Source organism: Brienomyrus brachyistius, chromosome 3, assembly GCF_023856365.1.
Source record: "Brienomyrus brachyistius isolate T26 chromosome 3, BBRACH_0.4, whole genome shotgun sequence".
In the NCBI taxonomy this organism is placed as follows: Eukaryota; Metazoa; Chordata; class Actinopteri; order Osteoglossiformes; family Mormyridae; genus Brienomyrus; species Brienomyrus brachyistius.
Genome location: NC_064535.1, coordinates 28,962,450 through 28,974,508, shown reverse-complemented (window position 1 = coordinate 28,974,508; position 12,059 = coordinate 28,962,450). Strand labels below are relative to the sequence as shown.

Here is a 12,059-nt window from a genome sequence, read left to right as displayed (position 1 = left end):
GATCAGTAGTACTGATGTGTTCACACAGTGATACAGAGCCGTACAAAAACCTCCCTCAGTCAGACTGCACAGTGACTGCACTGCTGCAGCTGGGACTCACTGCACGTGCTGAGGGGGAAATTAAACTTAAAGTGCCCCAGAGGAGATCAAACCAGTGTACCAGACTGAAAACACACAGGTCTGAGTGTTGAATGTACCGATTCACACATATAGTACATGCTGTATAGTCACTACCCTGTCCAGTATCTTGCAAAAATATAGTAATTTTCAAATGAAAATATTTTAAACAATAGCTACAATAGTCTGAATGTATAAGTACAGTAACTTTTCTTATAAATAACTGATCTTTTGTAATATAGGAGCCCTACTGTGGGAATTAGGCACTGCACAGGCTAGGTCAACTTTATATTGAAGGCTAATTGGAAATGCATTTGCTTTTATTGTGTTAACACACTTAAAATTGACGTTAATGCCCACATTTAGTGTCAAGACATACAAAATGTGCACCTTAACATGTATCATTCAGATGAATGGAATTATTGAAGCGTGAGCGGCACCAGTGCGAATGCAGAATTTGAACATAACTCCACCACATTCTGTGGAATGGTTTCTCCAAGTGCTGAATATGCAAGCAGTGATGTGGACAGTGTGCTGGTGTAGTTGCTCAGGGAAGAGCGTCCGTAGAAAAGGACTGAGAACCAGGTCTGTCTGCACTGCACAGGAAGACTTGGGGTAGCCCTGCTGTCCATAGCCCTGGAGATCAGCTGCGAATGAAGTCAGAGTTTCACCCTCTTGCCTGAGACGGTAACCAACTATCCCACTGGGTTAGCCCCCTTATCCCCCACATACACGGTGGGCATGTAAACACATCCATCATGCACAATAATCATGAGGCACAAGTTCACACACGATGTACATATAAGTACAACACAATACACATTATTTACAACTAATTATTACACATTTACACATATTTACAACTGGCACTGGGCCAGGTTCCCCCAAGGTGCACTGGGTTTTCCCCAAGCCCTGCATGGCTCCGCTATATGTTTTTGGTGAATGAATGGGATCTACGCCATTTTTAAACCACAACCCTACATGTAAACATATTTGATGCAGGGTAGTTTTGCAGAGTTAATTACCATGACAATATGTGCCGTTTGAAAGTGAGCTGCGTAATTGGGATTAAATCTCATTTAACCTCACTCAGCTAGTAAGACAGTGAGACTGATTACTTTACATCCAAATATTAGGTGGAAAGATGCTTTCGTGACATTAGAAGGACATAATAAAAATGTCTTAAAGTGAAAAAGTTGTACAAAGACATAAATGCATAGTATTTTTTAAAACCATCCAACAATTTTTTATAAGTGTTTGTCCTATTTAGGGTCGCGGGGGTCCGGAGCCGATTCCAGAGGGTATGGGGACAAGGCAGGGAGCCACCCAGGATGGGGGGCCAAAACCATCGCAGGCATTTCTAGTTCTTACATTTAGAATATAAAAACAATTGAATATGAAATAAAAAATAACAAAAGTGTAAGCTAGAGCTGCAATATTCATAATTTTGATCAATTTAAAAATAAAATGATTCGAATTAATTAATGTTTCATGGCGACTTGAAGTCTTTGTTATTAACACAGGTGCCACCTAGTGGTAAGTCACCTCAAAACGGAGAAGAAAAGGTGGCCTGGAGTTTTTCACATACAGTAGCTGGGGAGTGGCTACATGCGTTGTGAAAAATGCAAAAGAAACAACTAGATGGGCATGAAAGAGTGTTTGAAACAGGAACGTCCGGGTGCAGCGGCGAATTCTGCGAGATTATTTCGGTTACCTTGAAAGTTATGTTTAGTACAATAAGAGTACCTACTTTTCAGTGTTTTTGTTTGTATTGCAAAGAAGCCTTTTTTCAACTATGCACTTCCGGAAAGAACTATTAGGCAACTTTATTTTTAGCTTTTTATAGATAAGACAGGGGTGGCATGGTGGTGCAGCGGTTAACACTTTTGCCTCACGCCTCTAGAACCCGGGTTCGAGTCTCTACCTGGGTCACATGTGTGTGGAGTTTGCATGTTCTCCTCTGTCGTCGTGGGGTTTCCTCCGGGTACTCCAGTTTCTCCCAACATTCCAAAAACATGCTGAGGCTAATTGGAGTTGCTAAATTGCCCGTAGGTGTGCATGTGTGACTGACTGGTGTGTGAGTGTGCCATGCGATGGGCTGGCCCCCCATCCTGGGTTGTTCCCTGCCTCATGCCCATTGCTTCCGGGATAGGCTCCGGACCCCCCGCGACCCAGTAGGATAAGCGGTTTGGAAAATGGATGGATAAGACAATTGAGTTATTCTCATTGCAAAACAATTCAGTATATTTTATATAATAATGGAAGATCAGTACTGAGAAATAAACAATAGATACTTGCAACAGAGCTGATCAAACAAATCCAGATCATAAAAGAAGTGAACCGATTAACCATGAACAGATATGAAACCCAGAAAGCATGGGTAGCATTAGGGTTAGGATTAGGTTTAGGATTAGGGTTAGGATTAGCTAAAAAAAAAAGGTATTATTTACAGGTGTGCATAATTAAATGAAATTAAGTGAAATCGATTCTGGAACTATTACAAAAAATATTTGTTCTTATAGAATAATGTAAAAAGTACTGATGTATCCAGTGAGAGGCTGACATTTCCGCTTCCTGTCCCCTGATCAGAAATGGGGTGAGTCCCACCCCCTCACAGCTGCCCCAGTCCAGCCTGTTTTAAGCCCTGAAACTAAACTCTCAGCCGTTGGAGCGAAACTCATATTTGCATAAACTGAGCAGGACGGTTCCGCTGCCCCCAGAATAGAGCAGGCAAATGTGCCCCAGTCCCCCTGGGGTTACAGTGAGGTGGGGGCTCAGCCCGTATCACAGAGCAGCAGATTGTCCCACATGATCACTGACTGTTTTCAGTGGGTTTCAGTTAGCAGTTTTATGTATTTTAGTTACATTCAGACATAAATATATTTCTGTACATTTGATTTAATGATTTATTAAATGAGTTTTATTAGAACAGTGTTTGCTCCATTTAATGAAGAATGAGCCTGTGAGGTGGTTTGTAATCTCAGTATAGAGGAACTGCTCAGTATGAACCTGCTTGATAAAATATCCAGTTATGATGACAGTCGGTTTGTCAGACAGAATGAAATATTTATTTAGCTCTGCAGCTTTCAGGAATAAGATACACAAGATAATATAATGTGGCACAAAAGCCCATAAAACATTAGTAAAGACATTCAGTCATGGATCATACAAAGCACATTATTTTTTCTATATCATCACTAAATCAGAAGCGTGTAGCACAACACGGTAAAAACACAGTAATCAGCCGCTCATCACAGGTGACGCTGAGCTCATTTACTCTGAACAGTCGGCCCTCGTCAGCGTCTGAGTGACAGGAGCCTGGGAGCCCTGATTGGCCTCACAGACCACTGAGCCCGCCTTCTTCCACTCGTCCGCAGTGAGGCTCAGGCTGCTGCTCCAGCTGTACAGGCCATCCTTCTCCAGGAGCCCGCGGCTCGTCTCCACCACTTTGCTGCTACCGTCCACCTTCCAGCTTAGCTTCCAGTCGGAGGGGAAGCCCCTGTTGGCCAGGCACATCAGGGTGGCCGTGTTCTTGCTGGACACCTCCACACTGGAGGGGGGCAGGACCGTCAGGGTGGGGGCTCTGTTACCTAGGGGACACCAAAGGGACTTTAGGTCAGAGTTCAAATTTTAAAACAAACTTTAAGTTTAAATAGATACACTAAGTGGAATATGACGTAGGTTGCGTAGTGTTAAAATGGGACACTTTTGAAAATTTCCTCTCTGGAAAAAATTACAGAACCATCTCAATGTCTTGATACCATTCTAAATACATTAATGTTCCTAGAACACTATATTGAAGAGAAAATAAAGTATTACTAAGCACATATATTTAGTGCAAAGTTTAACTGTCCCATTTTGCCAGGTATCCCAGTTTAGCAATACTCACCCTGGTTAACATAATCTGTGATTACATAAGTAGTTCTGCATGTGACAAATCACACCCCATCCTAACATCTACAGCAAACAGTCTAATGTTGCCCTTGTGCCTTATCTCAGCTTAACATATTCCCTTTTATATTGGACTTAAAATGAATGTGTAAAATACACGTCCAGAACAATCTAACTGTGAATATGAAATACGTTAAGTATCCTATTGTTAACGGTTATTATGTCAGACTGTATATCAAAATCCAAATTAATATAACAATCACATTGTTTATGATTGAGATCCTTTTGACATGCATTAATGACCGCTTATTCACTCACTCAGAAACTGTTTGAAATAATGCGAAGTATCTCACCGAACATACACACCACGAAAAATGCATCGCAAATGTTAAACTACAAGGCATCGTTTTCGGGACAAAGATACTCGTTATCAGTTATGATAATAGTTGTTTGCAGATCTATCAGAATCGCCTTATCTCGTTAAAATTATGTGTCGACTAGATATGAAAACTAATGTTCAAACATTAATATTACAGAGAGAGACTTACTTCCAACGTCCAGCCTGGTACCGCCGCCGAAAGTTAACCACAGTGATTCACGGCGCATTAGCAGCCGTACAAAAACCTCACAGCTGCGCAGTACAGGCAACTAACCGTTTTATACCTAATATTCTAAGGGTATATACCTAACGAGTGAAAATGTCACGTTTTCTGTTACTTGGACAAACTAAGTATGCTGAAAAGTAACGTGCTGTTCGATATCTGATGTTATAGGTACCACTTGACGGTTATTATATTATTAACAAGTAATAGGCATGTGTTACATCTAATGTGTTCTCTGACCCAAGAAAGTATATAATTGATGTTTTAAATATTTCTACCTTGTATATACATCACCCGAATCATATTCCTACTGAAGTCCCAGATATTCACCCTAAAACATTTGCGATAACAACAGAACTTAAATGTGCGTATGTGTTAAAGATTTCTACTTGCATATTTATTATTAAAAGCTGGATACTTACTGCCAACATCCAGTCTGGTCCCGCCGCCGAAAGTCCACCACAGTGATTGAATCTGATTGACACGCCGTACAAAAACCTCCCAGCGCTACAGCCGCGTTTCTCCTCGCAGTAATACATTAATGGACGAGTAAAACTCTACTTATGCTCACATTTAGTAAAATACACGTGGTACACATCTTTCTCTTTCTATGAATGTATGAATCACAGTAATTTACAACACTTTGACTGTTCAAACCAGTATTGCTTTGCAGAAATAACAGCAACTTCTGCCTGTGATTTTGTTAAATGCCGTAGAATTGCCAGGTTCTAGGCTTTCCAGTATTTCTTGAAAATCTCCTTCAAAACGATCCTGTTTGTTGCAGACATAATATGTGAATTTCCACCCAGATGCCAGAAACCGCAAGGCTTTAGAATTACCGGATGCCCAAATGGCACGTGAGATCACATCATCCTCTGCATAAGGAGAAACTCTGTATGTGAAGGAACCTACTGTAACTAGACAGAGTATTTGCATAAAAAAACGATACTGTACTGTATTGGTGGCACGTGTCTGAGTGGCTCAGCCAGCAGCCTTGAGGTTTTCCACCTCAGGGGTTGTGGGAAATGCTCCCTATAATCCTCGCATGCAATGTTCCCTATAATCTGTTTATAAATTTTAATTGTAATTGCGGTTTTTTTAGAAGAACAAAACGCTGAGGATAATAATTATAATCTGTTACAAAAACACTTGTCAATCTTGAAAGTTTCCTTCTACTTGGGTGACAAGTATAATTCTGTCAGCCAGTCAAGCAAAGGAACATCATCGCGTATTTTCTTCATAAAATAAGTTATGTTATTAATGCAACAGAGCATTAGTTTTGTCAGGAGTTCGTGGATTTTCCCTGTTCAGATATTGAAAATTACTAAACAAATAAAAGTGCAAATAATCCATGCAAATAGTTCAAGATGGAATGGTTGTTGGAGTGTGTTTCAACAGGCAAAGGAGATGTAGAATTGTGGGTAGTAACACTATATGGACAAAAGTATTGGGACACACCTCTTAATCATTCAAGTGTTCCACTCAGACCCACTGCCACAGGCATGTAAATCCAAGCACTTACTGTAGCCATGCAGTCAAGTTTACAAAATTTGTGAAATAATGTGTATTTTGATCTTTCTTTTGGGATGGTTTGGATTTCATGAGCTTCATTCCCCATTCTGATGTCAGCACTAATGTTTGGTATTTTATTTACATGCAAAAGTAAAAAGCTGTCTTTTTGAACAGGGACTGGATTTTACAGAAACCTATAAGGGGTGTTAAGTGATCTATCTTATTTAACCTTTTCTTTAAAGCCTGCCTGGATTGTTTTGAGTGCAAGTTTTTTTGCAATTTTGTGTGCTTTTAGTTTGCACCAGCGAATCAGTCATATTTGTTTGGTAATATTTGTTTAGTTGTATTTATTCAGCTGGATCTAGATGTATTTCTTTCCCTCTTTGACAAATTTGTACATTTCTCTGTAAGCATGTTTTCGCTCCAAGTACTTTAAGTGGAAAACAGTTTAATTTTTGTAAAATTGTGCAAGTGAAGAACCCCAACTGCAGTTATTGCGTCATTTTAAATTCTGGGCCACACATACATATGGTTTAATTGATAAACTACAAACAGTAAGACATTACCAACATTAAATATGGTAATTATAAAGCTACCAAGTCATTTTGGACAATTATATGCTTCCAACTTTGTGGGAACAGTTTGGAGAAGACCCTTTTCTCTTCCAGCATGAATATTCCGAAGGTGGACAAAGAACGCACGGTCCATAAAGACATGGTTGGCTGAGTTTGGTGTGGAAGAACTCGACTGGCCTTCTTGACCCCAATCCTACTAAGCACCTTTGGGATGAAGTACAATAGAAAACCAGACAGGAGGGATGGACGTAGGGACCAGAGGCACAAGGGGAATCAGAGGAGGATCTGTGGGTGTAGGAAAAGTTGCCAGCAGAGGATCCGGAGGGCACTGATGGCGTCCATGTCCCAGACGACAGCTCCAGAACATGGAAACACAAAACCACGGCCAAAGCCTGATCCTGGGCAACTGTGAAGGCTGGACAGGTGCTTGGTCACCTGAGTGTGGCCACCTGAGGTGCTCAGGTCTGAGACTGGAGACACAGACACAGGAGTGTGATGCACTGACGACACGGCCTCTTCTGAGTCGCTGGCAACCTGCTTGGGGTTTGGAGCTGGCAAACCTCTGCCTGGCAAGATGGGCGCTGCTGGTCCGAGCAAAGAGACTTGGGCAGAGTGCCGGCACCCTGGACACTGAATTAGCTGCCCCCTGCTTTATCATGATGTCACATATGGGTTAAATGCAGAGGACACATTATGATGTTGTGCACTGATTGCTGTGGTGTGTCCACAATGACCACTGATCCCCAAATTCTAAACTCTAAAATTCTCTGGGCTGGATGCTGGTGACTCTGGTTCCCTCTGGGTCTGCAGTGTGCATAGCTTCCTCTCCGTCTTCAAAACTGCAGCCTAACTGTATGGAGGGCACTACTTGATAAGGAGTAATTACTGCTAAACAAATGTAATGGATGCATAGTGCACATTAATTTCTGTTCAAGGTTTTGCATTGGATAGTTTCAATATTGAATGCTTATGTATGGATTCTGATAACATGACAAAAAATTAACGTGTAAGATATTTTGTTTCATTGATTTAAACGTTTACATTTTGTTCACAGTGCTCTGGCAAAAGCTGAAGGCCAAAGAAACATTACTCACATTCTTGAACACTCAGAGGGAACATTGGTTCTGGGTTCAGTTCCCAGTCCTGTCTGTGTGTGTTTTCTATGTTCTCACTGTATTCCAGTGAGTTTTCTCTAAATGATCCAGTCCCCCGTACCAGTCCAAATGCATGTAGATAGGGAAACACTTCTTTAATTTGACAGTAGTGTGTGTTCTGTGACAGACCAGCATCCCTTCCATGGAGTATTTGCCCAGTTCCCTGTGCTTCCTGAGAGATGCCATGCTCACCACGTCTCCAGTTGACATAATTCCTACACGGCTTCTTAGAGAAGCATTTGTGGCTCTTGGTCCTAGTGTGTTGTCCATTATCTACTCGTCTGCTTACTGGCACAGCCCTCTCTGATTTCAAGCATGCTGCTTCACAGCCCCTTGTTAGGAAGCATAACCTGGATTCCAAGAAATTCAATAACTTTTGCCCAATCTCAAAACTTTGGAGAAAGTATTTTTATCTCAACTATTGACCTTTTTAACTGGACATAACCTTTTGGGAAAACTTCCAGCCCGATTGTAGAGCACTACATAGTACTGAATGATTTACAGTAACAAATGATTTACAGTACAGCTCATGGGTGATGCTGGAAAATTTGCGACTCTGGTTCTTTTCGACCTGAGTACTGCTTTCGATCATACTCTACTCATTGAGCACCTTAAACACGGCATTGGCATCCAGAGAACTGCAGTCAATTGGTTTGTATCCAATCTTCGGCAAAGAACATTTTTGGTTAACATAAGTAGTTGTTTATCATCCACAGCTGCTGTCAGCTCTGCGGTTCCTCAAGGGTCCATCCTAAGCCCCACTATCTTCTCTATCTGTATGCACCCCATATTTAAGAAGCATAAGATCTCCTGTCATTGTCATGCTGATGTTACACAGTTATATTTGCCTCTAGAACTAATAGATACTTGCATCTTCACAAGGTAAGAGTGCTTGCAGGATGTTAAGCAGTGGCTTGCTAATTATTTTTTACACTCATACGGAGATAAAACAGATAGAATTCTGTTTGGAAACTCAGCCTCTACTTCGCTGCTGTCACATACTGTAAGTTAGGCGCACTAGTGTCATGCGCTAAACCATATATCAAGAATCTCGGAGTGCTTTTTGACTCTGATCTCAGATTAGATAAGCAAATTATCTTCGTGGTCAGAGGAGCATTATACCAATTTCGTTTGGTTTCAAAAATTAAATCTGTTCTGTCTTTTAATAATTTTAAAACCATGCTTTTATATTATCTCGACATGACTGCTGTAATTCCCTTTTCTCAGGTCTGTGTAAGTCATCTTTATATCGTTCACAGCTGGTAAAAAATGCAGCTGCTAGACTGCTAACTGGTACCAAAAGGCGGGAACATGTGATAGTTACGGAAATCATAATTTTTCATAGGTGTATTTTAACCCACTTACAGTACACTTCCTGAAAAGTAAACTTTGATTTATCTACCCCCTCAGCACCTGCAGTGAGTTTTACTGCAGGCGTCTGAGTCACAGTAATCTGGCCTCATAAATGACATCATTAGAAATATTTGAACAAATATTATCGCATCATTACCATTGTAATATTGGCCCAAAGAAGGAGATTGGAATCCAGACATGCGCACAACCAGTGGATTTATTCTCTGTAATACAGCAGAGGTAATAAAGGGGCAAATCCAAAAGAAGGGTCGAAGTCCGTAAGCAGGGATCCAAAGCCGAAAGATCTGTCCTACACGTAACCACAGGACACGAGAACACAGGGGAAGGGGAACAGGAGAGGCTGGTCTCGGCAGGGAAGGTGGGTCAGGTTCGGGAACGAGTCTGGGGAAAGGAAGAGGACAAGGCAAGGTAAGTACAATGGGTAGACGGAACAGGTTGGGAGAAAGGGAGAGACGGAAGACAAGAAATTGCTCAGCAAGGCGCATTAACATGGCACAATACTTCGCACTGAATCTTGAGTGCTCTGGGCTTATAACTGCGTTGCCCTCACGCGAAACGCGGCGCACCTGATGAACTCCGCCTACTTGGGCGGGGCTGACGTGGAGCATGCGGCAGGCTCCGCCTGTCTGGGTGTGACAACCATAGTTTGTAGTTTGTATTATAGCATTTGATTTTCAGATTGAATATTGTTGATGCATTAAGACTGAACTTGGATGCAGAGGATGAGCGTCCAGATGAAGATGGTGATTAAAGTCATTGTCCCTGTGGACTTTACTCCCTGTGTTGCTGTGAAGGACGACTGTGAGTAACAGAGTGTTAATCTCACTGGTTTATAAGCTGCCACAGGTCACTGAGGGACGTGCTGCCAATGCAAAGTGTGTCTTTCATGCAAATGCATGTGATGCATCTGTTTCCATGGCAATGGGAAGGCAAAACTTGGGGCTTATTCAAGCTACGAGGTCACAGTTATTGTATAATGGTTGTATGCACCAATTGTATTTTATAATAGTGACCACAAACACAGTGAGTAATTTAAAATTTGTGTGTATTGATTGTGAATTTGGGGGCGGCATGGTGGTGCAGTGGTTAGCACTGTTGCCTCACACCTCTGGGACCCGGGTTCGAGTCTCCGCCTGGGTCACATGTGTGTGGAGTTTGCATGTTCTCCCCATGTCGTCGTGGGGTTTCCTCCAGGTACTCCGGTTTCCCCCAGCAGTCCAAAATCATGCTGAGGCTAATTGGACTTGCTAAATTGCCCGTAGGAATGCATGTGAGAGTGAATGGTGTGTGAGTGTGCCCATTGCTTCCGGGATAGGCTCCGGACGCCATGCGACCCAGTAGGATAAATGGATGGATGGATGATTGTGAATTTCCACATTTTTATTAATTGCATGATCATTTGCTGTGCTATTAACTTATGTCATAGTGTGCTCCGCGTTTCTATTGCCAGAGCAGATATTACACAGCAAATTCTGTGTGCAGCAAACCTTTTAATGAATAGGTATCACTGATGAATGTCACTCTAAATCTGATTGTTTTAAGTGACTTTACTGTTTCAGTATGTACCTTTTAATTGTGACTTTTAATAGATATTATGATATTTTGCCCTTCAGTTGTAACTGCATACAATGGCCTGTGTTCTGAAGTAGGGTAGATTCAGTGTGGAGTTACCCAGTGTATATGTGTTAGCCAGTGAAAGGGGCATAATTCCTTAGGCTGGTGATATGCTACTGAGTCGTGTGGCTCACACTTTAATGGATGAACTGGAAGTGTAGGCACCGGTCCTTTTGCGTGGCTTTGATTACTAATTCATTTTCTTGTAACAATGTAACAGGCAATCCGCTCGATATTCTCACCTAAGGAAACGGGGTTCCCCACTGCATAATTGAAGCGGTGTGAACGTAGAAGAGCAACTGTAATGTGTGATCTATCGAGGCCACTGAATATATTTAAAGAATACGAAAGGTGGCTATTTGAATAAGATTCAATTTTGATGAACATCATAATATTCTATATGTGTATTCAAACCCTGTTATACTTACTGAAAAGTGACCTTTATAGAGCTTTGGTTTATCTTTCCCCTCAGCACCTGCAATGAGTCCCAGCTGCAGCAGTGCAGTCACTGTGCAGTCTGACTGAGGGAGGTTTTTGTACGGCTCTGTATCACTGTGTAAACGGACCGCCATTATGGTGACTCTGACAGTAATAATCTCCTGCATCTTCAGCCTGGACTCCACTGATGGTCAGAGTGAAGTCAGTAGCAAATCCGCTGCCAGTGAATCTAGACGGAATCCCTGAGTAAAGTTCTGTTGCTCTGTAGATTAAAAGTTTAGGAGCTTCTCCAGGTTTCTGTAGATACCAGGCTAAATAATCATTGCCATACACAGCCGAACTGACTTTACAGCTCATAGTGACAGTCTGTCCATGGAGAACAGCCTTTACTGCAGGAGTCTGAGTCACAGTGACCTGACCACTGGATTCTGCAAGTAAAATCAAAACGTTTATATTTTAGTAAAAAATAACATGATTAGTAATTACAGGTCAAATAGTAATTTTTGGATTAATTTTTTTTTTATTAAAAATGAATATTTATGGTTGTACTTAGCCAGAGAACTATGAGCTGAATATCTATATTAAGCTTTACATATTATTTTGCAATTTCTATATGAATAATTACCATTATTTGACAATACAAAGTACAGAATATTACCTTGAGTGAAAAAGGCAAAGACCACAATGAAGATGCTGATAGACGCCATAGCTGTGTTGGTGTCTGTCGCTGTGAAGTACAGACAGCTGTCAGTCATGAAGTGTTATGAAGAGGATTATAAGCA

General features: G+C 41.4%; 1 long non-coding RNA gene and 2 gene segments (V, D, J or C); 1 reads left to right on the top strand and 2 right to left on the bottom strand.

Annotated features, from left to right (window-relative positions):
* Positions 1-5,461, top strand: part of LOC125738158 (uncharacterized) — a 27,867-nt gene extending 22,406 nt beyond the window's left edge. Inside the window, exon 2 of the long non-coding RNA XR_007396747.1 lies at positions 5,336-5,461. This is a non-coding gene — a long non-coding RNA (uncharacterized LOC125738158). The remainder of the gene's footprint in view (positions 1-5,335) is intronic.
* Positions 1-12,059, bottom strand: part of LOC125738142 (Ig kappa chain V region Mem5-like) — a 76,418-nt gene that overhangs the window by 54,308 nt on the left and 10,051 nt on the right.
* On the bottom strand, positions 3,163-12,059 carry LOC125738146 (Ig kappa chain V-III region MOPC 63-like). The segment is given in 4 exon segments: positions 3,163-3,707; positions 5,033-5,070; positions 11,402-11,705; positions 11,936-12,059. Coding segments are annotated over 4 exon segments (756 nt in total).